The sequence below is a fragment of the Chelon labrosus genome (assembly GCF_963514085.1).
Source record: "Chelon labrosus genome assembly, chromosome: 22".
Taxonomy (NCBI): Eukaryota; Metazoa; Chordata; class Actinopteri; order Mugiliformes; family Mugilidae; genus Chelon; species Chelon labrosus.
The window spans coordinates 9768479-9796304 of record NC_140355.1 but is presented as its reverse complement, the minus strand read 5'-3'; the positions used below and the strand labels follow the sequence as shown (position 1 = coordinate 9796304).

At 41.7% G+C, this 27826-nt stretch overlaps 1 protein-coding gene across 1 annotated transcript in view; it reads right to left on the bottom strand.

The window, feature by feature from the left end:
* LOC311507655 (transmembrane protein 132C) overlaps positions 1 to 25148 on the bottom strand; it is a gene marked incomplete at its 3' end in the record, with an annotated part of 159112 nt that extends 133964 nt beyond the window's left edge. Inside the window, exon 1 of the mRNA XM_084572085.1 lies at positions 24568 to 25148. Coding sequence (XP_084428211.1) covers positions 24568 to 24616 — 49 coding nt within the window. The 5' untranslated portion in view covers positions 24617 to 25148. The remainder of the gene's footprint in view (positions 1 to 24567) is intronic.
* Between the last annotated feature and the right edge of the window lie 2678 nt (positions 25149 to 27826).

Sequence of the window (27826 nt, the reverse complement as noted above, 5' to 3'; positions counted from 1 at the left end):
ACCCCTGATTCTTCCTACTGTGTGTAGAATAAATAGAGGTTGGAGTCTTAGTGATGGAAATGGTCTGCTTGAGTGCCTGTTGTTGTCGTTAAACCCCCAGTTCATTCGCGTTTTCATCTCTCGTCCTTGTGTCTAAACTCTGATTATCTGCTGTCGATGCTGCTCTCAGATTTCAGCCTTGGTGAGTCTTGTACCACTTCACACTACGTGAGCCAGATAAAATCAGACGTGTTTGAAAACATCTTGCCAGCCCACAGTGCCACACTCTGCAGTCCCGTGCCTGTTCACACTACAAGATAATCTTCCCAGGACACTGGGACGTTAAACTCAGGTGTAGAATTACTGTTGAATTCGTCTGGTGTGACCTTGGCTCTGAGCTAAAATGGGAGGGTTCTGCTGTGTAATAATCATGCTGCAATTGTGGGGGTTGCAGTGTCCTTCTCCATTCTTTCCGCCTCGTTTCTCTTTGTCTTTTTTTTTCCAAACACTACACCCACAAAAGTCAAACGTTTTTACTTTTACATTTCCAATTCAAATGGTCCTAATTGAAGGCAATGCTGTTGGCACTAGCCGTATATATACATTATGCTTGGGAAATGACCTCAATGAATTTATCTTATGGGCAAAGCAAAAACAGAATTTAAATTAAATTCCTCATTATTTGTGTTCAGTGTTTCCGTAATGGAGCAATTAGCAGAGGCTACTTAATTGCTGCAAGCAATTAAAGCTGTGAAATTACGTGTTGAGATAGTGCCGGGCCGTAGGATCAGACTGGGAACATGATTTAATTTAACCGCTCATTATTGAGGGAATTATCTGCTGTGTCTCAGACTTATCAATCAGTGAAGATGTGTAGGAATAAGGGAGTATCATATTTAACATAATCTCTGAAGAACAAATGATCTTTTCGCTCTTTAAAGTTGTGCTTCTTTCCCTCTTCCTTTTTGTTCTAATATTGTTTTATTCAGATTGTGTGCCTGTCTGTAAAAGCTGCTGAAGCTAACAGCCGGAGACCGGTGCATGCAAAGGGTTGTGATCATACTAATGAAATCGCAAATCTCACGTTCCTGCAGCTCCAAAACCACACTGATACGGATTATATTAATGGGAGCGGTTCCTACTAAAAGACAATTAAGAGAGAACAAAGTGTGGTTGTAAAGTGGACAACCAAAAACAAATGATGCTTTAAGAACGTCCCGCTGATGTGGACTGGAGAAAGTTTTCCCTTTGTTTCTTCATCTTCTAAAGTGAACTAAGATTCATTTTTTTTAAATATAGTTTTAGTTGAGAATATGCAACGCACTCACACACACATGGACGCATGAAGGAAAGAAGGATAAACTGAGTGGAGGTATGGTCCAACACACTACCAAGCGAAATTACTGCAGTCTGAGCAGCTACAGCAAATTGACAGCATCCCATCCTTAGATCACTGCTGGTTGATATCACAGTCAGACTCAGAAATATTTATTAAAGTGGAGGAAGAGCTGATTTTATTTTTTTTTCATTCCCCGTGTGCACACTGGAAAAAGCGAGAAAGAGAAGGGTGAAATAAATTGCCACTCTCACAAACCTGGATGGATTCTGCGCAGTTAATTAAGATAAAACGATTCAATTCTGGAGAGATTGAGGCAGCGATTCCGCGTGCGTGGCACGTGGGGGCCATTCTGATTAGCAGCCAGCCAGCGCATTCCTCGACATTTTGATGCGAGACAATCTTTTGCATTTTCAATTACACACTCCAACAGCCCCCTAACTACCAAAACCAAGCTCATTTGCATGATTGAAATATAATTATGGTGTGCCCAAAAAAAAAAAAAAAAAACAGAGTTCTCTTTTGGTTCCTGTTACAATCCTTTTCACCTCGTTCTGCTTTCTGGCTGAAATCAATCTCCAGTGACAGACCCAGAAGTATACATCGGGATAAAAGTTTGTCTCAGAGGAAAATAATCCAATGACAACATTTTTCCATTAGCTTGAGAATGCAGCATATTCAAGATCTGTAATTAGGAACTGACTCTTCTAAACAGCACAACTTTTTAGCCATGCATGCATTTGTTCATGAAGCTAATAATATTAATTAAATACTCTTTTAAATCTGTCTTTTCCAATTATTTTGTTTTGGCTTGTGGAAAGAGATCCTTGTCAAAGTCTACCTATGTCTTATTTAACAAAATGGAGTTTTGAAAGGTTTTACTTTTTATACCAACAAAATAAACATAGTAGACAAAAGTATAAACTATCACAAGAATTATAAGAATTATATTTTAAACATATTTATTGTAATCTAGGTTGGGGAGCCACCCTCAGATTGAGATTGAGTCATTATCAGTGCCTCTGTGGATGACTGCTTTGCCTCAGCTTGCGCACATGACAGCTGGTGGAATCAAGCTTGTTTGTGTTTATACCGCTCAGCTTCTAGGGATTCATCTCCTATTTGGGGACTAAAACAGGCCCCCCATGATGTACGTCAAAGGATTTTGGTTGAAAACTTGGTGCAAGTGTTAGGGTTAGGCAAGGAGACGTTACGGTTATGGTTTGGGCAAGGCCCTGGACATTAATGTAAGTTGATGTAAGTGACAGAAACACAACTGTGTGTGCAAGTGAGTGCTCATTTGAGCTGAGTTTTAAGCCTCAGACTCACCAGCAATGAAAGTCAACTGAGGTGGCACGTTATTTCAGCTGTGTCTGGGAAAAAATGTTGCATTTCAACACACCACAAAGACGGCAGCTAACAGCCAGCTAGCATGTACTGTATGTTCTGCACAAACGTGAGGGGAAATAACACTCCATACCAGCAGGTGGCAGCAGTCTGTATTCATCTTTCATAAAAAAGAAACTAGAAGAGCTAAGACAGGGCGGCACAGTGACGAGGTGGTTAGCACTGATGCCTCACAGCGAGAAGGTCCCGGGTTTGAATCTATGGGCCGACTGGGCCTTTCTGTGCGGAGTTTGCATGTTCTCCCTGTGTCTGCGTGAGTTCTCTCCCCACCGTCCAAAGACATGCTCATTAGATTAACTGGTGATTCTAAATTGGCCGTAGGTGTGCGTGTGAGTGTGAATGGTTGTCTGTCTCTCTGTGTTAGCCCTGCAATAGACTGGCAACCTGTCCAGGGTGTACCCCACCTCTCGCCCGATGACAGCTGGGATAGGCTCCAGCAGACCCCCGCGACCCTTAACAGGAATAAGCGGGTACAGAAGATGAATGAATGAATGAAAGAGCTAAAACAACAGATATACAAACATTGTACAGAGCTCTCCTCTCAGGTGTAGAGGCCCACTGGCCAAAAGATGGCCGTCAACTTGGTATTTCATGCCCTTTATACTATTGGAATGAATAATACCTTTATTTTTAATACCTTTATTTATATAGCACCTTTAAAAACAGCGTTTACAAAGTGCTTTGACAATCAAGCATGAATAAAATACTCAGGCAAAATAAGAAAAACCAACAATATTTAGAAGACAATAAAAAGCAATTTAAAAATTTCATAAACAACCACATAACAAAAATAAAATAAAATAAAACACAGTGAAATAGAATGACTTAATTCAAGTTAAAAGTTAAAAAGAAAGTTAAAAAGACAAACCCCATTATAGACAAAAAAAGTCTATAAAAATGAGTTTTAAGAAGAGATTTAAAGGAATGAAGAAATTTGGTCAATCCTGACGAGTTTGAAGATTAAGAGCTGGTTAAGGGTTAAGTTTAAAATTGCATTTAGGTTGTGGTAATGGGCTTGGGAATGCATTACATCATTGAATGGCCTTACAGATAGTGATAATATTAATGTGTGATTCTGAGCCAGACAGAATGACAAAGGGTGGATGGGTGCTGGTAGGATGAGACGGACACAGAAGCTAGAAAGACAAGCTTTTGACATGTAACTGCTCTGTATGCCACACTCACCTCCCTCTGCTTAGTCAGGAGATGTATTAATAGAACCAATAGAGGCAGACCAGATGGTTGTTATGACACAGCCATATCTTTTCACGGGTCACCGAGCAGCTCCTGGGCATTAGTCTGTTGTCTGTTAGCAGCATGCTGGTCATTTCCCCCGCAACACACACTCCTTTAAAGGTGATGATTTCTCACCTGCACGCAGATGGTATTTACGCATCCTTTCAATTACCATCAGCTGGGACCACTGCTGCAACGATCACTCAGCTGGTAGGAGCTTGATTACGTGTTTGTGTGAGTGTATTTACGCGCACACATTCAGGGTCAGCTCTCGTTTTGTTGTTGTGCAGTAAATGTATGGATGTTAATTTTTATACTTAATGAGCAGAATGAGCTTCCAGTTGCTGCTTACGTATATTTCACAGCTGGCGACAGCAGCAGCGACCTGCGATTAAAGTGATTAACACGCCGAAGCATTAGCTGAGAACATGTGAGTTTCTTCACGAATAGTGGCGTCTGAAATAAATAGGCTCTGCTAAACCTCCTAGGTACCCTATTGTGAGGTTCAAGAGCAGAATCAATTGTTGGGAGTGTACAAAGGACACTTCTCCGCTGCGGATGTTTCGAATTAATTTTCCCTTGCTGCATTATGGATTGCGATGCTATTGTTAGCAGAGAACTTTTTGCTGCTGTTTTTCTTCTTTGACAAGCCAAGACCAAGGATGAGTTCTGGCTACATGTAATAAAGCCATGCACTGATACTTTTCACCAGTAGCTTATACCACACAAATTACAAATCAACCTAATATCCCTTCTGAACTTCACCCAACTTTGTGTTGGGTTGCACTTTTGTATCCCCCTTCTTGCATGTCCAGTATGGATCAGTCAATCAGCAAAGCAGGCATTGCAATTTATTTGTCAGAAGCAGCTTCCTGACTTCACTCTGGATTAAATGTATTTTTTACAGTACACTTTATACATTGTACATGTGGTTATTCCACTGTCCCTACTCAATTCCAACTCTGACAAGGAACATGAGTAAGGCTCAATATGGCACAATTCGGGGAAAAGAAAAAAAAAAAAAAAAACCCCACTGCATATTTGTTCTGCAGCCAAATGGGTTCTGACACACTTCACTGCTCACTGTCAGTGCTCAGCAGGAGATGAACAGGCCTAGGAGGCGCTCCAGTCTAAAGATACAGCATGATTCAAGCCTCTGTGACCCACCTTATACTCCTTCACCTCCAGATTATAAGTAACCTCCAGGAAGCTGATTTCTCACCCACGTGTTTAAGAAGCAACACGCTGAGCAATGTGTTGGAAAAAGAAAAACACCCTCGGTCCACTCTCACCCTTGAATACAGCATGAAGCAGGAGTCACAGCAGTTCAAGTTTCACTGCCTGTACCATGTTGTGTTACCATGCTGGAAAACTCAACAAAGTGACAAGAAGTGCTTTAACAAGAAGTGGTGGACAGTCCCTTCATTAACACAAGAACATCCTCCATATTCTGACTGGATGCCCTCTGGCAATCCAGACTGACCTGACTCAGCAACAACAGTGTGCCAAGATACGCATCACTCCAGCTTCAGCTGCTCTTCTCTATATAGAAAGCACTACTCATTTTCCTGGGAGACAAAGGCAGTTAAATTCCCGGAATGGCAGTGCAAGAAAGTCATTGTTTCTTCAGAAATAACTGATGAGTGTATTCTTTTTTTATATTGTGTGCTTATTTAGTGTATGTAGCACTTTTAGATGCATTTCTGTGCCTTTTTGCAGTCGGTGATAAATTATAGTTGGTCAGTGAAGACAGGGCAAAGACCCAGGAGATGACAGCAAACACTACTGGCCGAATTTGAAATCGATTTGGACTTTACTTTAACTCTGGCCAAGGCCATAGCCTTTGTCTCAGGAGTCCACACAGAGTTTTCATGCCAAGGGCACCAAAAATGCCTTGTGTTGTACAAACCATTGCTAGTTTCACTTCCCGTTATAAAGTACAAATTATCCAATTATTTTAGCATTCGGCTCAGATTCAGTTTCCTCAGCATACCTCTCACTGTACTCCCACCTTAAGCAGTATTCATATTGTGCCTTAATTCCACTTTCTTTATTCAGATTGTCTTTGCAGTTTCTTTAAAAAACAAACATTTGAGCAGTGATAACAAAATCTAATATATTCGTCGAATGTACCTCATGATAAAAAGATGTGTGTGTGTGTGTGTGTGTGTGTGTGGCGGTGTGTGTGTGTGTGTGTGTGTGTGTGTGTGTCCATATCCCCTGCACAGAGATGGAAATGCTAAAGGTAAATGCAATGCATTTCAGGACTGCGATGCTTGCCAGCTCTGCAAGATGACGCAGCACCTCTTAGGTCATGTCATGAAGGAGCAGGTGTATGAGTGGTCCTTCAACTTTCTGTCAGTTTTCTTTAGTATCCTTGGAACTATGCGTGCTTGATGGCCCAGACAGATACTTTGTGCAGCCCTCCGGGCTTTCTAAGACGCCTTGGTGTAGTTGTTTGTTTGGCTGGTTTTCGATACAAAGAACCCACAGGTGATAGCATATGCTTTAAACTGTGTTAATGTGTTTGTTTGGTTGTTGTTTTTTTCGTGCATGTGCTTTGTGTGGCAGACCCCGGCTCTTCACTTCATCATTCATTTAACCTACTTTGCCCTACTTTGCTTTGCCGTAACAGTTTGTGAAAAATTACCCAAATATAGGACACAGGGGGAAGAAAAAAGTCCCAAAATTCGAAGCTTCAATGTCATACAAGTGAGGGCAGCCAAAGTAGCAAACAGTGCAGATGTGGAGCAGTCAAAAGGAGCCTCTGCCCAGCACAAGTGGGTGTTCGTCAATCGCGGGCACTCCTCATCAATTACATGTGGTTGGTTAAGCCCACCCGTAGCACACTGGTGATTTCCAGCCAACCACATGTAACAGTTGCATCAGAGTCTGCTGGTGGTAGAACGCCCACTTTGATTGATGAACACCCATGTGCGCCCTGCGGAAATATCTACTTGGGCAAAAGCGAAATAACCCACAGATAAGACGGGAGAAGGCTCAGGCAAAAATCAGCAAGGGAAGCCGGACTCCCAAGACAATCAAAGTACAAAGACAATCCTGCCGCCAACAAAGCAGAAGACAAGACTTGCTGTCCCTTATGTTGTACAGTGTGTACACTTTGAACATAACCGCGTAGAGCATTACTTTTGACAGGGTAAGGTTGTTCCAAATCGAATACGGCAAGTTGAAATGAGCAATTTGACCAATCTACCGAGCTAATATTGCCCAAATACTGCCATGTTTTGTGGCACCAAATCACTACAGACTACTAAATTAACCCATTAAAACAGTTGTACAGTTGTGTAGACAAAGGTGAGTTAATACTGTGTGGTGTTCACTGTTCGAACTGCAACTTCTGCAGCTTCCTGGGCTGACATTGGCTCAGGTTTGAAAACTGGTTGGTCATCCATCCCAGTAATGGTGCACTGCATGTTGTGATACTTAAACAAGAGACACATACTACTGAAGACACATGTTAAAGTAATGTGAGCAAACACGAAAGCAGGAAAAAGCACAAAGACAAGAAGCAAAATTTTATTTGTTACGAACCCCCAAGCAAGTACTTGTAATGGTACAGTAAAAATGAGGAAGTTTGGTAACTTTATGATGAGATTTGCACTTTCCCCTTTCTTCTTTTTAACTGGAAATCTATTGGTCTCATTTGCTTGCTTTAATTACACCATGTCTAATTTAATTGCACTGATGCAAAATTGCTAAACACTGTAGTTTTAAAGTTTCCAATTCCATTTAAGGTTTTAATTCGTGCCCCCCTGTTGTCTCAGAGGCTGGTGAGGACAAACGTACAGGTTCAACTGATACACTGAACCTGCAATTGTCAGAAAATACTGAAACAAGTGAAGTATTATTCAGCATACGAATTTAAGATGTGAGGACAGACCCATTTCCCCTCGTGAAATACAGCCTCTTGCCGCTTATTGTTGTAAATGGCTTTTGTGTGTATGTGTGTATGTGTGATTGTGTTCGTGTGTGTGTGCATAAATGTGGGCGAAGTGCCTGAACGCTTGAATAACTATATAAGACTAAGCATATTTGTTTATGTGAGTGTGTTTGTATGCATATATCCTGTTGTTTGTTTATTTGTATGCACACGCCGCACATACTCAATCAGGAAATGCGTGCAAACACAACCCAAGTCACATTAATCATTACTTGTTTTGAGTGAGCTCTCGCCATGATGGACTCATTTCCCATTCAATAGCGAGCAGAACCTGCCGGGGGCATTTTAATGTTCCTCCTCCTCCTCCTCAACATCCTTCAACATTCTTCTTCATTACAATGCTGCAACACCACAAACATGACCTGCACCAATAAAGCTTTCCATTAATTTCATCACAGCCCAGAATAGATTCCCTGCAATCCTTCTGCTGTGGCAAAGAATTCGACACGATGCGGTGCGCCGTAGCTGGCCTAAATTATCATACAGAAGAAGTGAAGAATAAGATTTTCTTTATTTCGCGCAGCCCCTCATCAGACACTCGCGCAACACTGCATCAAAGCAAAAATAAAAAATAAAAAAACAATTTATTTTCTGCTCTGCCTTACTCAGTCACCGCATGCAGTCCCCAAGTTTACGAAGGCACACACATTATAATTAGTCTACAAAGACTCACTGAATATTCAGTGGTCCAGATCCACTGTCTCGTTTTATCACAATGTGCATGAAAATAGATGAGTACATAGTACAAGTTTGGGACTGATTTTTGATTAAACAAGCCACACACTGCGCTCCATAAAAATAGATCCGTATACATAATGAAAAGACATTAAATTTGCTTTTCTGCTCTGCTTTGAAGGATGACCCATCCAAATGTATTACACCACTAATGATATATAATGAGCTTGTTTGATGATTATACTATATTTAGCGGGGTATTGGTTTCAGCCGCATTGAACTCATTTTCTTAGTACTGTACAATGAGTTTTTCCCCTTGTCCTCTTATAAAATTATCAGCCCATCATTTTCCTTTTGTGTGCAATCTAACACCGGAGGAAAGAAAGACTCTTAACATTGGATTGGAGAAGATTTTTCTCCCTTGCGGTGCTGAGCCACAGCAACATCACCACAACCTCACAAAGCGCGACAAGCACTTACGCCCGCCTCTCAGCGGCCGCTCGTCAGTGTCACGCTGCCAACAGACTGTGTGCCCTTCACTTTGTCCCGGCTCCCAGTTATGGGAAAGTGCGGCGGGATTATGTACAGAATGCTCCGCGCAGTGCAGGAGCTTATACTTCACACCACAAGTCTGATTCCCATTGAGAAGCCTGTAATACCACACCTGCACAGCTAGATAAGCCCTCAATCCTCCCTTTTATTTCTACCACTATTATTCTCCAGTGTAATATCACATCAGCAAAAAAAAAAAAAAGAAGAAGAAAAAAATCATTATGAAAGAAAAGCTGCAAGCAAATGGAAATACAGTGACAATTTATGATGTTAATATTCACGCACATACCTTATCCTTCATGTTTTGCATGCTGTATGCGCTGCGGGGCGTATAGGGGCTTATTCATCTCCGCATTTCAAACGGTGAAACTTAATCGGTGTACCGCAACACTAACGTCATAATCAACTAGCCGATCATTCCTGTGACAGCTGGAAAGATAAAGTGTTCTTTCGCTATAAAATTGCATTCGGGGGTGGTGTGATGGTGCAGGGGTAGTTTGACAGCGGGAAAAACTGGGGTTTATGATTGATGGCTACCTCGCAATTTTTTATTTTTTTTTATTTCTCTCACGATTAGATCCACTGCTTTCTTAAAACCAGCTAACCTGAAACAGTCAGTCATCCCGCAGAACCCTTAAGCAACACAACTTAAACTAATATAAACTATGGTGCAGTGAGATTTCTACTTGAGGTTTAAGTTTAAGATTCTTCTCTGGAATTAAATTTAACCAATATTATTTGATGTTTGAACCAATATTAAGTTGAGTAAGTATCACATTTGACTTAATACTGGATCAAACATCAAAGCTTAACAGCAGACATGATCAATGAAGTGTCCCATCTAGAAATATGGTGTCTTGACTCAACGTAGCTGGTCCAAAATACAGACTATATACCAGAGGCCTTTGATCTGCTTTCTGACCCACTTAATTAACCAGCTCGACCTATTACAAAACCATGAGCGTGTTTAATATAGCAAAGTGAACCATAAATTTAAAAGCAGCATGCTGCCATTTCTTGGCTTTGATGAGCAGACGGGACTTTGTGAGTGCACAGTGCTGCGCCGGTGGAAAAGTGGCTGAGAAATGTCAGGTCATCAGAATCCTTGCGACTAGCCTTGAGAGGGTTCTGAGGGGATGGAGCACAAAAACATCTCTAAATGTAAATCCAATATAATGAGTTCACCATGGTATAATTTAATCATATCTACATATGAAAGAACTTCTGGCCTGTACAGCGCCGTGATGAAAATGGTAGTAATTAGCTTTACAGATTGGAGGTATGTCCCAGCTTGTGAGAAGATCCAGCTGGAGAATTCCAGGGGCGTAAACTATATGTGTTTTAGTTTGAAAGTAAGCTTTGAGTTAACAGGCTACAAATTCTGCGTGACCAGTTTCCTCAAAAAGGTGATCCGTGTTTAGTTTTATAGTTTCTGTCATTCTGATACCTTTAATTGTTTATTACTTTGTCACATCTTCACTTTTTAGCCGTTACTGTTTTTTAATCTCAAGCCCCTTTCATGTTAACACAACAACACATTTTGTACCTTTCTTTGAACTGGATTCCGAGAACATTTTTTCCAAGTACACTTTGTATTTTAACGATTTAAAAACACATGCTTCTTCCCTGTTCTCCAGGATTTAAAAGCTAACCCCTGATGCACGTACATGTCAAGTGAGTTTTAAACTACTTCTTAAATCTTTGCTTGAACTATTAGGTTTTTGACATGTTTAATTGTTGGACATTTATAAACCAAAATGAGGGTATGCACAAGCTTGCTAGTATGAGCTAATCCTAAGAAAATCTAAATTGGTGCCATTCCATTTTGCTGAGTCACCAGAGTCAGCAGGAACAAACAACTGGGCACCATGAATGTATGTGTCCAATTTCATTTCAACATATCCAAAAGCTCTTTGTAAAATTCACTGAAAAACTAAAGAATGAATCAGTTTGTTTGCGGCATGAGAAGAGAAGTAAGCAGATCTCCAAAATCCGTACATCATACATCATCTGGTCAGGGAAGTCATTCACCCCATTTTTATTGCAACCCCTCCAGTGGCTCTCTATACGTTTCACTAACCACTAAATTTCAAAAATACGAAAAACTGAGGGACTGGCATGATCCTCTCTCTGCTAACATAGATAAAAATAATTTATCAAGAAAGATTTGAACTAATCTTAACTGTTCTCGAGTTTTGCTTTTGGAGCTTACAATGATCGACTTCTGACAAGCGACTAAAACGCTGAATTAATGATCTGTTAAATGAAGTAAATAATCACTACATCTATTTTTAACTTTCATGGCACTTTCAACAGCCCTTCCAGTGAGCTCTGTACTGTACGAGTCAGTGACATCTGTCTCTTCTAACAGACTGTTTAAACAAACTAACAGACTGTGGTTTAAACAAAGGCTTCACATCTGCTGTTGCAGATTACGGCACGCAGTCACTGCATAGAGAAAACCTGATCTGATCCAGTACACGGCTGTATGGTGTAGAGCAAAGATTGTGCTGCAATGTAAAGACAAACGAGTAGCAGCGCACTGTCCTTCTTGTACTGTTTACTGAAATGTGAATATATTTTCCGGATTTCCCGACATTTTCTGGCCCTTGAGACTTCTCCGTCGTCCAAAAAAAATTTAATGACCCAAGCAATTATAGAGTTGGAAAGTAATCAAGTGAATCTATGCTTGGAATAATTTTGTATTCTTTTTCTACAAAGCATGAGGGACTCCGCCGAGATTATATGGAGATGATGGTACCTCCCAAACCTATTTTTATATTGAATTATTTAAAGCGTAAAATCAATATCAGTCTTTGGATCTCTGAGGAATCCATCAAGCCAAATCCACATGGGGACCAAGCCAGGACAAGAAGCTAAAGAAAATGAAAGCGCTGATAGAAATCACACCTTAGGGTCTGAGTGTTAAGACATGAGTGGACCATATCAGTCCAGCTGTCTACCTCATCAGTTACCTTAAATAGAAGTGGCATGTGTCCTTCCACATCTACTCTGGAAAGGGAGGAGTGCACCCTCACTGTACTTGTGCAGATCACACACACACACACACACACACACACACACACACACTCAGAGTGTCCCAATTACCTGCTGGAAAATTCTGGCATCAAAGAGGCCCTAGACTGGTACCAAGAGCCCACACAAGGCTCCCTCGCTCAGCTCCATGCCCACAGCGAAACAAAGGGGATTTCACGTCCCTGTTTAAATCCGCCGCTTTTGGATACATTTCTGCTCCCCCTATATGGACCTTTTAAGAACTGATTTATCCCTCTATTACTGAAGCACTGTGCCCAGATCTGGCCCTGGGCATGCTCAGAGCAGCGCGATATATTGCTCATGTAGGAAACGGGGACAAGATGGCTAAATAAGAGGCGTCGTAAAAATCACTTTTACTGCCTTGGATGGGGCGCGGGCACGTGCTAAGCATAGATTAGAGCACTGAAAATACACATTGTGGCTTGTGATCAGATATTTAGGGTAATCTGATCAACCAGTTTGCCTGAGCCTTTGGTTTGCTGATGTTGGCAAATTGAGTCAAAAGCTTCAAAGGGGGATAACTTGGTACACCTTCACTGGAAGAACATAGGAAAGGAAATCAGAGCTCAGTGTGTCAAACAAAGCACTGCAACCAGGCAGTTAATTGGTTCTTTGTATTTCAATGGTGAGAATGCATGTTGGTCAGTCTGGTTACTTGTGATTAGTTCTAGGAGAGGGTAAAAATAATGAGTTCAAATGATGAGTGGTGGTTGCAATGGACAAAGTGGCACTGCAGCTAACAGATCTGGTCATGGATAAGAGAAATAAAGCATGACATGTAGGTCAGCATGTTCTGACAGAAGGGGTGAAGTCTGAATTGCTTTGTAACAACAACGGCTTAAAAGCGTGAAAATGGTGGCAACACATTTCTGTGTTGACTTTGCAGCATGATACCAGAGTAAGCCCACATGATGAACAAAGATGTGGCAGATTGTTAGTAGTGCAGTGGATAAACAGAGCATTATTATTTGTATTTAAATACAATAAGAAAACAATTTATAGCTGGATGAGAATTACAGCAATTGGCATAGATTAAACAAGAGGATTAATATCATTTCCATGTCTATGTGAAGGCATAGTTTGAAGCCGTACCGTGCAATCAGTGATCTTAGCTTTGCATAAGGACTCAAAGCAGGGTGGAGCTGCTAGCCTGGCTTCGTAAGAAGGTAACATAATCCAACTAACAGCACCTTTGAAGCTCCGTGCACTGATACTATATCCCTGATCTATGCAGGCTGCTTATCAGTCTCAGAGTGATGACGACGAGACTCAAAGCAGTCACTGCAGCCTGTTAAGAAGTGATTTCAGTCCTGAAAAAACTCAGTGTGGTTGAACATTTTGGTAAAACGCACAAGCAATAAGGTGTTAACTGGTATCCCTTCGCCCAGTTTTCAGTCTCGATTCTAAGCTAAGCTAAGCTAACCAGCTGCTGGAAGGAGATCCAATACAGACGTGAGCGCCATTAAACATTTCATTTAACAGACTGGAAAGAAATTTAGGGTATTTCACAAAATACAGAACTTTTCCTTTAATTGGTTTAGTTTTTTTTTTTTACTTGCAATGTTATTCTTTGGTATGGAGGAAAACCTACTCACAAATATCTAACCGTATGAAGTTTTGCTTTACTTTGCCTGTCATAATTCTCAGGCTGACTATTCAGCTTTGATGAAAGAAACAGGAACATGTGAGCAACAGTGATTGAAGAGGGAAGGCCATTTGAGATGAGGGGGGAGAAGAAAGAAGACAAAGATGTGAAGGTGAGGGGTAGAACGGAAGGGAGGGAAGGGAGAGAGAGAAGCATAGGATGGATGAGGAGGATGAATGGCGGAGAATAACAAGGAACAAGCGCCATATGTGCCTATCCACATATCTGATTATTGTGGCTCTGATTGCAGCTTTATTTTTTAATTTTTTTGGCAGGCTGCATCATAATTGAGAAGCAGGCGTGTACTATGTCAACATCACTATTACACACACACACACACAAACACGTTCAAGTCAAAAACAGATTTTTCTCATTTCAAGATGACATCTGTTCCACTGCTGCACAGATTGCAATTTTCTGACCTAATAGGGCCTACCAACTGGCCATCAGCACATTTAGTGTTAACAAGAAATTGACCAATAACAGTTTTTTAAGGCTGCTCGCAATTTTGAGCTCAGGTCTGGCCTGAAGCCCGCAGATCGATCGATATCTGTGTCTCATTCTCCTGGCCAATGTATCACTCGGGCAAGCAAATCACACACAACGTACATACAGCCCGCTGAAATCGGCACCACCGTGCTATATGCAGCCACGTCTGACCCTATAGCCTGTACCTGCACTGGCTGAAATGTCTTGAAGCTACTCTGAACGGTGCATAGTTACCACATTAACATATAGAATACAAACTGTCAGCGCTTGGGCTGCCATCAGCTATCTAAAGTTTCACGCACAAGTGCAAATTTCCGATCATCTCAAGCAAATACTACACAATTATTAGGAGACTATTCCAATTTGTTTATCACTATGGTTGAAGTGTTCTGAGCTTCACTTGATTTACTGCCTGAAAGTATTAACGCCCATACAGATATAGGTTTTGGAAGATGGGAGTCCTATTCCCTAATACTTTTTTTTTTTTTTATTGGCTGGAGCTCTTGGTAATGTTTACCTCTCTTGAGGCAGTGTTGCTGAAAATTGGTAAGGGAATTGAGTCTTGGTTTGGGAACTACATTCCTAAAGGTGTGGAATAGTTTCCCCTCAGGTTTCAATTCTGTAGTGTCTATCAAGTTTGAAATTAAAATTCACCTTTCTTTGTGCAGAGTTTTGTGTTCTTTGTTTTTTTTTTTCTTGCTGCACGATGCTGAACTTTTCTAGTGGTTATTTTCCTGCCTCTTAACTTTTGATGAAGATCAGATAATGAGGAACAGCTTTTCGCCAGATGATCCAGGCAATAACGAGACGGATAGACGGAGTCAGACGCGCGGGGAGATAACAGTAGATTGGGGGGAAGTTTAATACCACAACTGTGGAAACCTACAGAAACAGGAAAAATAAATAAATAGACTTCATGACATTGCAGCCCATCGGGACCTTTGCCACAATAATCAATCATGTTTTTCCGCTGGACAAAAAAAAGGAGGCAATAGCTTACTGCTCTGACCTGGGCAGATAACGGCAATACCAGAAAACTTTCCCATCACCGCTGCCATCATCTCTACCTCGGCTCTCGCAGCATCCACGCACATAAAACTGTCCCGAAATGACACAACTATCCCGAGAAACACAAGAAAAGGAAAAGGTTATTGGCTTACCCTGTCAACTTACTGCAAAACTTACTGCAATCTTCTTGATATGTGATGCTGTGTGAGGACAACTCAGCGGGGGGTTGAAGCCCAGGCGGCAGGCTTGTAAGAGAGGAGAATGCGTACTGTACCTCCGCTGTCTTGTGGGACCAAAGCTGGTGGTGCGAGATAAACATGTGATCTTTCTCTGTCAATCTTTTGCACTGGAAGTGCTGTTAAAATTCTTTCCCTGCTCTGATTGCGTAGGTTCATTCTCATTTCCTTCTGATTTTCTCCGTGTGCGCTGAGTGTTCTGTTAGTTATGCTAATTGTCTCTAGACCCCCCGCTGAGTGCGAGCCTTTCCCAGTTGGATGGCTGTGAAGTTGTTTGCCCAAGGAGATGAGTCTGCGTGTGCCTGTGTGTGTGTGTGTGTGTGTGTTAGTGTGTGTGTGTTTACAGTGCACGGCTACAATGTGTCACAGAGTCTTTAATGATGCTGAGCACTTGCGCTTGCGTGTGATTATGTGTGTCGGGGAGCATCAGCGCCAGGTTAGGCATGCTGTATTCCCAATTCTCCAAACGCTCAGAGTGAAGAAGAGACGCAGGGAAAGGTTTCATCTTAATGCTGTCACATATCGATTATTCTCCTTTCTGTGTTTGATCCTATTAGTAAAGCAAATCCTTTGGGGGGAAAAAGAGAGACATATTTCACAGCTCCTTTTCCTCAGTGACGAACATCCATTGAAATTCAGAAATAAAAATGACAGTGGCCTCAGACTGATGAAATAGAGAGAGTAAAATCCCATTTTGGCATGCTGTGAATTGACCACAACTTTCTGAATCTTGAGGTTTAACGCACTTTTTAGTCATTATTTTCTCTAATCTAAATTTTTTTTTTTTTTTTTTACAAAACACACTGGACAATCCAGCTTTGAAGGAAAACATTCACCATTACAGCTCTCCTTGAGATGTTCACTCCAGCCCATGGACTGAACCATCACATCTCTGTAAATCACTGCGTAGCATCACAGTCAATTCCCACCACTCACTTGGCTTGCATAGATAATGACCTGAGCTAATGCCTACACATGCCTGATTACTGTCAAAAACAATATCCATTCAGTTTAAGGTGGCGTTTATGACATCCTCCTCTGAAGCCACCTTTTCCAAAGTGTTCCGTCTTAAAGCAACACAAGCCTCGTGTCAAATCAGAAAGGGCAGGAGGTACGTTGTTCCTTGTCGTTGCGGTATATAGATTATAAAAAAAAAAAAAGTGTATCAGCTGGAGACAAGAAGGGCCTAAAATCAATTAAAGATCCTGTGAGTCAAAGCTGCTTATCTTTGTCATCCATGCTCAACTCATACACTGTACACCCGTATTGGAATTTAATTTACAGACTGATTCAAATTTCACTCAAGGTCTCTTGTCATATAAATATTCAAGGATGTCACATTAAGTAAATCAGAAAATGCACCAATATTACATAGAAAATAAGCATTTTCTCCCTTGCCAGCTGCAATGACCCACTGCACGGTACATTCACATTATAGATTCATATATAAGAGAGTCTCTGCAGCTCATCTTAACATACAGAGACATACATAAATAGAAACATAATCTCATTTTACCTCAGCAATGTCTATTAATGATCTTTATTATTTGTTTATGTTTCAGCATGAACCGTCTTACAGTCAGGGAAGATTGTGGTCCTGCTTTGAAAAAGGTGAACAGTGACTTGAGGTAGGCCCAAGCCTGTGTTTATTATATGAGCCTGTAAAATGTTTTTCAATAACTTTAAATGGGCATTTCTCAGACTTTTTGTTTAAAAGTTTGAAGAAGAAAACAGCTTTTAGACAGAATGTGAAGGAATAATGCTAAAACTAAAAATTGTGCAGCACAGTTGAGGCAGGCCACGGAGTCAAGCCTATGTCAAGTTAATCTATAAACCAGCCTGACAGATCAGCTGAAGCATCATTGGCAAATTTCATCCAATGTGCCTTCTCTTGCTGTTTCTCAGCAAGCTGCTTTGCAACCCTCCTTCACCCCGGCTCCTCTTTCAATCCTTCTATGCTGCATCTCCCTGTCAATGCCAATAGTCTGTCACTGGTGCTTGCTGTGTCCTGTACCGTGGTCTTTTCTGCTGCTGCCGCTCTCCATGTCTTAGTCTTTCCATATAGTTGCATGGAAGAGCAGGGAGGTCGCAGAACAGTCATACTGCCAAAAAGGATTTACTGCAAATGCAATAAGTTCCTTTGACTGAAATGATCCTGACTGAACTACAGAAGTCAGTGTTAGTCCTCTCCACTCCCCTTACACGCTGCTTATGACTTTCCCTCCCACTGGCAAACACAAGATGCCAAAGTCTGGAGACCTGTTCCACTCAGTAAACCAAGATTATCATGCAGATTATCATGCGGGTTAGTTGTTGTACACGCGTGTGATTCATAGCACAGTACATCATTATGAAACTGAATGTGAACGCTCTCCACCCGTTTTACAAACCATTTTACACTGAACTGAGCCATACCTAAAAAAAAATAAATGAAGCTGGGACGGATATAGCTGCGAGACAAACGCATGAAAACTAAACCCTTTCCCTCTGTTCCTTGCCAATTTTAAAGCAGCTTATTATTCATATTTTAATATCCGTTATCAGTCATCTACCATTTGAGCGTTTGGTGGGAGTCGAAAACAAAAAAACTGATTGCTAAAAATCCGCTGGAAAACAAAAGAGTATTTTGCCTCTTTTAGATTATTATTATTATCAGAAAAACTGTTGTTTTCAGAAAATAAGACGCACTCAAACAATACTACAATTGCAAGAAAACATGGCAGACACAAATACCTGGAGTTTGTTTCATCTGCTGGACAGAAGTGTGACTCCAAATGCATGCTGATGTTGCCTCTGTTTTAACATCTTGTTCCTCTTCTCCCATGAGACCAAAAATCAGTCACTGCAACTGATTCACGAGCTGAGATGTACTCTGATAAATAAAAACTACTCGTAGCTTTTGAAACATATAAACTTTACATTACTGCCATTTTATGAAGTGAGTCTTGGTGTTATGATCAGAATAATATGACATATGGCTCCCCGTTGCAGTATTTCCTTCTGCTGTAATCTTCAGTTGACTTTATTCCAGGTATACCATCCGACATGTAAGCTTTCTGAAGCATGCACCTCTTTTGGGTTTGTACTTCAGATCTTACACAACGTTTCATTATTTTTCATTTTATGACTTTTGTCTCTGTGTTATGACCCATATAATATGACATATGGCTCCCTGGTGCAGTGCTTCCTTCTGCTGCAGTGTCACACTGTGCAAGCCAGGCGTCATCCATCACTTCACAACACAACATTTCATTCAGTGATGATACAATCCTGCACTGGATAGGACTGGGTGTCTCTGAATATATGTTTGCTTTGAGAGCTATTGCTTTAAAAAAAAAAAAAACAGCATAATGTATGATGTTGTAGTAGAGATTTTGCCCCAGGACACTATTGTGTTTTGGGGAAAGACCCAGAAATAGACTGACTCTCCCTTCCTGGTCAAGCTTTCAGATAACAAGTACCCAAGTGCTTGTTTTACAGTAATAATCCTTACAAATCATAGAAGTGACTTTTGAACATTAGAGGAGAAAATGAGAGAATATAGAAGATAGATTTTTCTAGCTTTCTATAAAGTCAGCTAATTCTGTTGGCTTCTGCCGTTTCTTTAAGCAAAATCTCTGCCCAGAACGACGCAGCTCTGCCAGCACCCCCCTCCAAGAACTAAACCAGGAGATGCTGAGAGCCAACAAGTAACACCCCAAGAGACTTTACTCTCCTGGAGGTAGTTGGCCATTCACAGCCTTCATGTGTGGGTCCCTCTGGGCTTCTTCTCCCTCCCCATGGGATAATACGTTTCAACTCTCAGTTTCTGGCCAGTTTCTAAAAACTGGCAGCCGATGTAGAAACTGTTCACAGTATGTCTCAGCCCTGTATTTATATGCTGCTTCTATAAGCTTTGGGAAATAAAAAAAAAATAAAAAAAGCAGATTTTGGAATCCAGGTTAACCACACGTAAAGAATCTGAATTTAAATCTGTGGGGAATTTCTCTAAGACAGCAAATGGCATGTGTCTGGCACAAATCCCATTTTTCCCTCAAAAAGCAAAACATCTGCTTTGTAACAGCTTGAACTGGAAACATACGATGCCGGTCATCCTGTTGCACGGTCGAGGTTTACGACAGTTTCAGATGTGTGGTAGCAGGAGCAGGTGCAGTAAGAGCACCTATTGTTTTCCTTTGCTCACAGTAAGTTGATAATAATGTGAATAGGCATGAGTCAGGTGGGACGAACCAAAGATATTGTCCCATCCCAGCACTTGAGATTGAGCATTAAATGAAGCTGGGGTTGTGAAACCTTGTGCATGCGTAGTAACACTGTAACATGTGGGGAAAATGCATTTTAAATCTTATTTGCAGCTAAGTCAGCAAACATTTTAATTTGTCTGAGGATCCTCTTCATGTCAACTTTACTTCCAAGTGACCACTGAAATAGCAGCTATGGTTCCCTCTCCATTCTTTTAGATAGAGTCCTGGTCTTGCTAGAGCTAAATAACTGGTCAGTAATGCAGCCAAGATGGTTGTTGAGTTGAGCTGGGAGTCTTGCCAGTAAGGATGCTGATACAAGTTGGCGCAAACAGTGTAAACATAGTAACGCTGTAGTGGAAAAAAAAAAGATCACGGTGACAACCAATTCAATTCACATGGTCCATGGTTACTGACATATGAGCGACTATCATGGCCCTTTCCGCACCAGTATAGCATGACACGTGCATGTTTAGCCTTAGAGCTCCTCACCAAAGACAAAAATGGTTCAGTGCAGTCTCTTTCCCACGTATGCTCTCTAGACTCCGCGCTCTTCATTATCTCTGCTTTTCTCAATATTTTATGTGTATTAACGGAATTCTGCCTCTCCAAGAGTATTACGTTGCTCCAGTTTCTTTGCCCGCTTCCTCGAATATTAAACAGACATTAATTAATTAAATACACATGAAATCACTAAGCACACTGTGATTTGCCGAAATGCAGTTCCATCGCATGAAGTAGTGTACCCATTACTGTATGTACAGCAGAAAGTGAGGGCAGTAGATGAGCGTTTAGGGCTTTCATGCAGAAGACTGGAATTCACTTCCCATCTCAGGCATCTAATAAATATTCACTTTTTCATCAACATGACCCTCAAGTATTTAATTGTCTAACCCTAACCATGCTTTGACCATTATGTCCTAATCCTAATTATGCCGTTAAGAAAGCAAGGGTGAGACGGCTTCATTAAATACACTCTGATGTTTGTGAAATCGTACACTTTTAACATTCTTGTCTGGCGATGAGCTTGAATAACCAGCATTTACATTAGCACCCTCATTAGCTAATGCAGCGCTCAGTCTAACTAACCGAGTAATTCAGCTGTAATGCTTTTGTGGTGAGAATATGTACGTAGCTTAGCAGCACGAATGCTTCTGGCGTTTTTTTTTGTGAGAGTTCTCAGTGTGTGTGTGTGAGAGAGACGGACAGAGAGAGAGAGAGAGAGAGAGAGAGAGAGAGAGAGCTATTATTAAATTATGGCATAAATGCATTTTGGTTTTTGTAACTTTACGACTCTCCATGCCATTCCACGCTGACCAGGCCCACACACATACAAAAGAGCAGGCACACTCTGAGTGGGAATCCTCCCACGTGTAGCACAGTGCCCTTTTTACCAGGCACTCGAGGACTTTTTAAACAAGTGATGAAAACTGCATATCAGGCAAATGAGACAATTATATACCGTATATGACTAATATCAAGAAATCCTAATAGTGACTGGAAAAGACAGAAATGAAAGACAGCACAGAGGCACTAATCATGGAAGCACAAAAACAGGCTTGAAGCACAAGATCATTAGAGGCTGGGCTCTACCACACCGGGAGTGACTCTAGGTGCACGCTGTGCAAAGATGCCCCTGAAACAACAGCTCATAACAGCAGAGTGTAGGATGCTAGCATGCATGCAGGACACACATGGAACGCCATAGAAACATCTGTGCAGATTATGGACTGGAAGTCCCAAGGTCAAAATGGGAGACACCTCCAAATATAATGGAGAATGGTTGAGCCAAGATCCTGTGGGACCATCACATACAGACTGACAAGCTGGTGATGGCTAACCAACTGGACAAACAGCAGGAGAGGGCCCTAGTTATAGATGTAGCGATCCCGGTGGATAGCAACATCAGGAAGAAGGAACATGAGAAGATCAAGAAATACCAAGAGCTGGAAAAGGTGTGGAAGGTGAAGGCAACAGTGGTCCCCGTGGTCAATGGAAGACTTAGGCAGTCACCCCCAAACTGAGAAAGTGGCTCCAGCAGAAACATCTAGTTAGCTAGATGGCTCCTCAAGATGGCTTCATGAATGATAACAGTACCATACTAGACTGAGTATTGGTGATAAGATCATTAAATTAAATTTAAGTTAGCAGTCTGATATTATCAAACAATGTATGAGTAATATGACTTTCATGCCATTGGTGTGCATTTTGCATTTCACAACGTGTGGTTTTGACGAAGGACGACATGTCATTTCATGGCGTAAAATAACACTCAAAAAGCTTAAAATGTGTAATAGAGGAAATTTCATATGCGGCTCATACGCAATTCCTGGAAACCACATATCAAAAGCTGTGTCTTTTATATATTTATGATATGGTGGAGCACATTTTAAACCCTGAAAAGGAGATGGAAATCCTCGGATTTGCAAAGACTACATGCCAGGCTACAGGGAGTTTTTACGAATGTCCCAGTGTCCGGTCTGACAGTATGTGAGTGTGAGTAGCTACACTCCACAGTATGTGCCTGTCAGTGCGTTCCTCTCACAGAGACAACCTCGACCCTCTCTGTGAGTGCAATCAGGTGGTTGGAGACGTATAATATCCTCTGAGACTCTGGACAGGAGGGGCTTGACTGACAGGAGGGTTTTCTCCCTCTCTCTCTCTCCCTCTCTCTCTCTCCCTCTCTCTCTCTCTCTCTCTCTCTCTTTTCCCATTTCCCATCCACTTTCACCTGAAGGCACTGATCATACTGATGAGATACGGATCAATATCTGGCCTACCTTCCTATTTATGGCGTGGCTTTTACCTGGTGAGTGGAGTCACACAAATAGTTTTTTTAATATAATTTCCTGTGGTGTGGAGGGAGAAAAGTTTTACAATTTGTCATAAAAAAAAATTATTCAGCAACTCTAGTAATCCGAGGATGTGGAAACAAGCTAGAAATTATTGGACTGCAACAAATGTTATTTTTTAAGTCGGAGAATTTGGGCCTCCCCTCAGACAAAGCTTAGAAGGAGAAAAAAAACAAAAACAAGAGGCCCAATCTTAGAAAGCCAAATAATCCTGTTTGCCACAACTTCAGACAACACCAAGTGCTTAAAAAGGTCATTCGCAAGGCATTTAAAGCTCCTGCCTCTGGGACAGAATCTGATTCCCCTGAGCTATTGCATCTTTGAACTATATATTTAACCAAATAACCTATTTAGGCTACTTGATGTGATCTCCTTTTGATAGCTAACATCACAAGGAATAAGGAGTGATTTGTGAATTGAAAGTGTCTGATGCCCCTCTAGGGAGGGTTGCTTCAAGTAGTTAGAGGATTAGACAGGTTAGTTAAAGCAAATCTGCCGTTTAACCAAAATCAAATACTGTGTTGTTTGCACAACTCTGGTAAGTAGGTTCATCCAGAAGGTCAGTCTGCATAATCTGAGACATACTGACAGCAGAGAGCTCAGGTAATTAATATTCACCACAGGCTTCACTTCATTACCCTCTTATATTTACTCACAACAGCTTGGCATACGTTTATCTCATGTCTTTCTGTTCCAACCAGGATGTAGCTAGCCTAGCGTGAAGACTGGAAACAGATACAGACAGCAAGTGTGGGTTTGTCCAAAGGTGGTAAAATCCATCAGCACCATGTTGTGCCTTGTTTGTTTAATCGGCGCAGAAAGAAGCAGTACACAGATTTTAATGGGCTTTTACAAGAGATTACGAATGATTTCTTTCCCTGAAATGCGAAGACTTAAGTCTTAAAGGCAATCTTTTACTATTAAAAAGGTAAAAGTACCATTACGTGAGGTAGAGTTTGTTTCTGCTCTGTGCACAAATGAGCCTGTGATTGACAGCTTGCTTTTAAACTGTCAAATAACCTGGCGGCTGTTGTTGCTAATGGATCCAGGTTCAAGTTACATCCAGTAGCGTAGCTTCATCTCCTGCATGTCAGCACTGGCATTTTTAAATTAAATCGTATTGTAACCAAAAGATGGACAAAGCTATTAAAACAAAATACGTGTTCCAAATATATCGAATTCAGTTTTTCTCCAGTGACCATTTAAGGTCTGTCTTCTTGTACCAAAGAGAGAAAATGTATTTTACGTGAGCCTTTCATTGGCATTTAAACACTGTGCATGGATGATTTAGATTTTCTAACATAGGCATTTTTGATCACAGGTCTGCACAAGGCTGTGCAAGTTGCACACAAAGTTGCAGACTGGCATATACAGTACACACATGGGCATCTTAAGCATGTAAGTGCACACACACACACGTACAAACACACCTTCATCCATCTTTTTCCTAAGTGCACAACTGCTCAGACAATGAAAAGGTGCACTTCTTCTCCTCCTGCTCTGGGTTGTGTCTGCAGCCTGTTGTTATTCCTGGTGCTCTGCAGTGCCACGCTCACACACTGCATCCCGTTCAAGTGCTGCCACAACACCCAAACCCCCACACTCTCTAGGCAACTGTCACAGTTCATTCTTGTTAATATTACAAGTCATTTTGTATTCTGCCACAACAGCTTACAGCTAATTATATGTCTCATAAATTATATATGTCCCCTTGGCTGAAAGGAAATCATTTGCATTTCATTAAGGGGTGAATGATATAAAAAAAAAAAGGTTGATGCATTTACAGTGTCGCATATTTCACGACCATTGCCTTTCATTTCCATAATTCTTGATGAGCTGTGTGAACACGAGCGCTCACTGACATTAGCGGAGGTTTCTCTGGGGAGGTCTTACCTGCGCACAGGAGCAGCGCGGTGATCCTCACGCACTGGAGCGGCCCCATGTCTCTCCGCGGACTCGTGTCTATTCGGGTGAAGCCGAACGGATAACTCCTTCAGCAGAAAGCAGCGCAACTTTGCACGCTATCTTATCCTCTGCGAGCAGTTCCCCATTTAGAACAAAACTGTTGTATTCCGCGCGGCGCCACCTGTCACCACAGACATGAGCGCGCGGTCAGTGCCACAGAAATGAAATTTTGAATCTCAAGAAATCAAAGTGCGCATTTCTCGTTTTTATCTTGGATCTGTTAAGCTACTGACTAATTAATCAACTTCTCTTTGCCGATTCTTCACATTTTATGCTGCGTTCTGAGTAAAGAGTTCATTATTTCTTGAGATGAGACAGTTGCCTCAGGGTGTGTGAAAATAAGCCGCCTGTCACAAATCACACCCTGCAGCACCCAGCATGTTTAAAATTTGATAAATCTGAGTTGGAAACATGCATTCCTCAACAAACTAAACGCCAAATATAGGGAATAAGTGCGTGAAAGTGGTGCAGGGTTTGTTTTGTTTCTTTGCGTCTTACCATTTCTCTTACTGCACAGGATACGGCGCCGCGGTCTCATCCGATGCTGGCATGTGACTGCAAAATGTTCAGCAGCGGTGACAGCAAACAAATAAATAATCAAACACAATCAATCCCAGTTAGTTTCTGTTTTTCATTCTAATTGATCGCACGGCATTCGCAGTTGCTTTCTTCTTCTTCTTCCTTTTCTTTTCCATATAGTGGTAAATTCACCAGCCGTTTAAAACGCCCGTGCGCGCCGAGTGCCACGCAAGAAATGCAATATCTAAGACATTGTCCCACAACTTTCCACGCGCAGACGAGAGGGAGGCGGCGGCGGTGGAGCCGATTCTGAGCTGTTGCCTCTCTGCACCCCGTGGCCGTGGACCGGAGAGTGGTGGTGGTGCAGAAGCTGAAGGAGGAGGGTGGAGGGGGGAGAGACGCGGGACGCGCACTCCGGGCTGGATTGGCAAATTAGAGGGTTTGCGGGCGTCACGTCAGCAAGTATTTGGCCATCAAATGCCCAGATCAGATCACACGGGGTCTGCACTTCTTTTTTATTTATTTATTTATTTGTCTTTAACCGTTTGGATAAAGAAAGTTGTCAGATTAGAATCGAGTCCCACGCATCTCCATGGGATGTGTTTAAGTTATATTTTCAATTGGGTGTCTGCAGGAATCACGGCTCAAAGAGTAGAAAATGAGCATGAGCATTATTCTCATATAAAGTCACAATGCCCCTTTTCACATGCAACTCAAGCACACAAGCAGCAGGATGCACGCCACAAACCTCCAGGTTATTTATGTAATTAATCCAAATCCTACACTTAGTTTTCATTAAATACCTCTAAATTCAGTTATGAGATGCTTTAAAATAATAAAATAAAAACCAGCACCACTAAACTGTTATATTATAATGCATTTTATAACCTGGGTGGATTATTGGTGTGCAGCCAGGGAAAGGGGGAAGGAGCAGAGTCGTGCAACCTGTTGTGCCATGGGTCGTTCATGAGAACCAACAGTGCCCCCTATGGGGCACCCCTCACTGCCGGTGGCTGCCCTCACTGAGCTCCATGACTCCGACCCCGACTGTGCTGCATGAATATGAGCCTTCTTCTACACAATAACTGCAAACTGAACACAATGGCCATACCTAAAGTGGTATCAAGCCACAATAAATACAGGTGTGTGCCAGCCCTGGCGAGGATTTACCATGGCACTGACACCAGGGTTCATTCAGAAAGTGGAGCATTTAAGCATGCTGTCTTGGTCATTTTGCTGGATAGAACAGTAAACATCATTTTTATCGGAATATTTTCTATTATGCTACCATCCCGCAGTACTTTTGCTGTTAAACGGACTGTATTAAAATGTAAGAAGGTTATGAAGTTAGATCTTATGAAGACTAGATTACTTTTAAACTGTCTTGTTGGATGTCAGACACTATTAAAGAGGGACAGAGGTGACTCAGGTTATAGCATCTGATGGTAGACGAGCACCCTGCATACAGTGATCGGCTGAATGAGAAACACAGCAAAGAGCTTTTGAGTGCCATTAAGGCAGAGAAGCACTGTATACATGAAGTATCTATTTATGTGTCTGTTATTTTCTTTCCTCTACACCCTGCTGGTCCACGGGCTGAGTTGCCAGTGACAATTCTTTGAGAGAAGTGTGAACAACCCATTATGGGACATACACAAACCAGTGGCGCTTTGAAAGGCGGCTGCAGCCTCTCCACCGCCGTGCTCGGCGTCGATTACAGGCCATCAGCAGAGGAGTGGAGGGACCCTGTGGGTTTGAAGGAGAAGCGCTCCCTCCTTCATCCTCGCCTTTGTTTCCTGCTTTCAGCTTCCCCGGCACCATCCAAGTAGAATAAGATATCAAAAGAGAAACAAATTCTAGATTTTCCTCTCAAATGACGGCGCTCGAGGAAGGCTTCCCGTAACACATAGTGGATGCGCGGAGTTGACATAAAATATGAATGTTACGTTTCACTGTTGCTGCTTTATATACCGGCTTCCCCCGGTGTCTGGATTCAGCTGCAGTCTGGTTTTTGGCCTGTCACATTCTCACTCAAGCTGAAACTCCAAACATATAATTATTATTTCCTTCATGTTATTTAGGGAGCACACTGCGTCCTGCAACATGTCATTACATAATAATCCATGTCTGAATGACACAAAATGAACGCTTCTCAGAGCTGTTAGCGACAGAAGGTGTTTGCCAGTATTCATGTCAGAATTCCAGCAATCACAACAGCATAGCCAGCTGAAAACAGCTTATTTAAATAATTTAAGCCTCTCATTAGAATTTCACCTCTTCCCCCTTTAAAGCAACTCCCTGAAAGCACTGCTTCTCCTTTACTTCTATTTCGCAAAGCTTCTCTCTTGTTCATTTTACTGTCGCGGAAATATAGTGGGGACACCATGGCTCTGACCTTTACAATCCTTTCTGGCTCCTCGCAATGTGGGCAATCTGAGAATAAGAAAAAGTTTATTGCGCTCGGTGTAAGTTGCACTGATGAGAGCACTTGCTGCGTGGCTAAAATACAAAATGGGAGATGTCTGTCTCGAGCAGCAGTGAAGCAGCATATTTCTGTTGGAGCTTTTCTCTTTAGTTTTTCTAAGGGTCTGCTCAGGCCTGATATTAACATGCATCCGGGCCACACTGACCTCCTGCTCAGCCCCTGCTCAGCTGGTGTCCTCCGTAT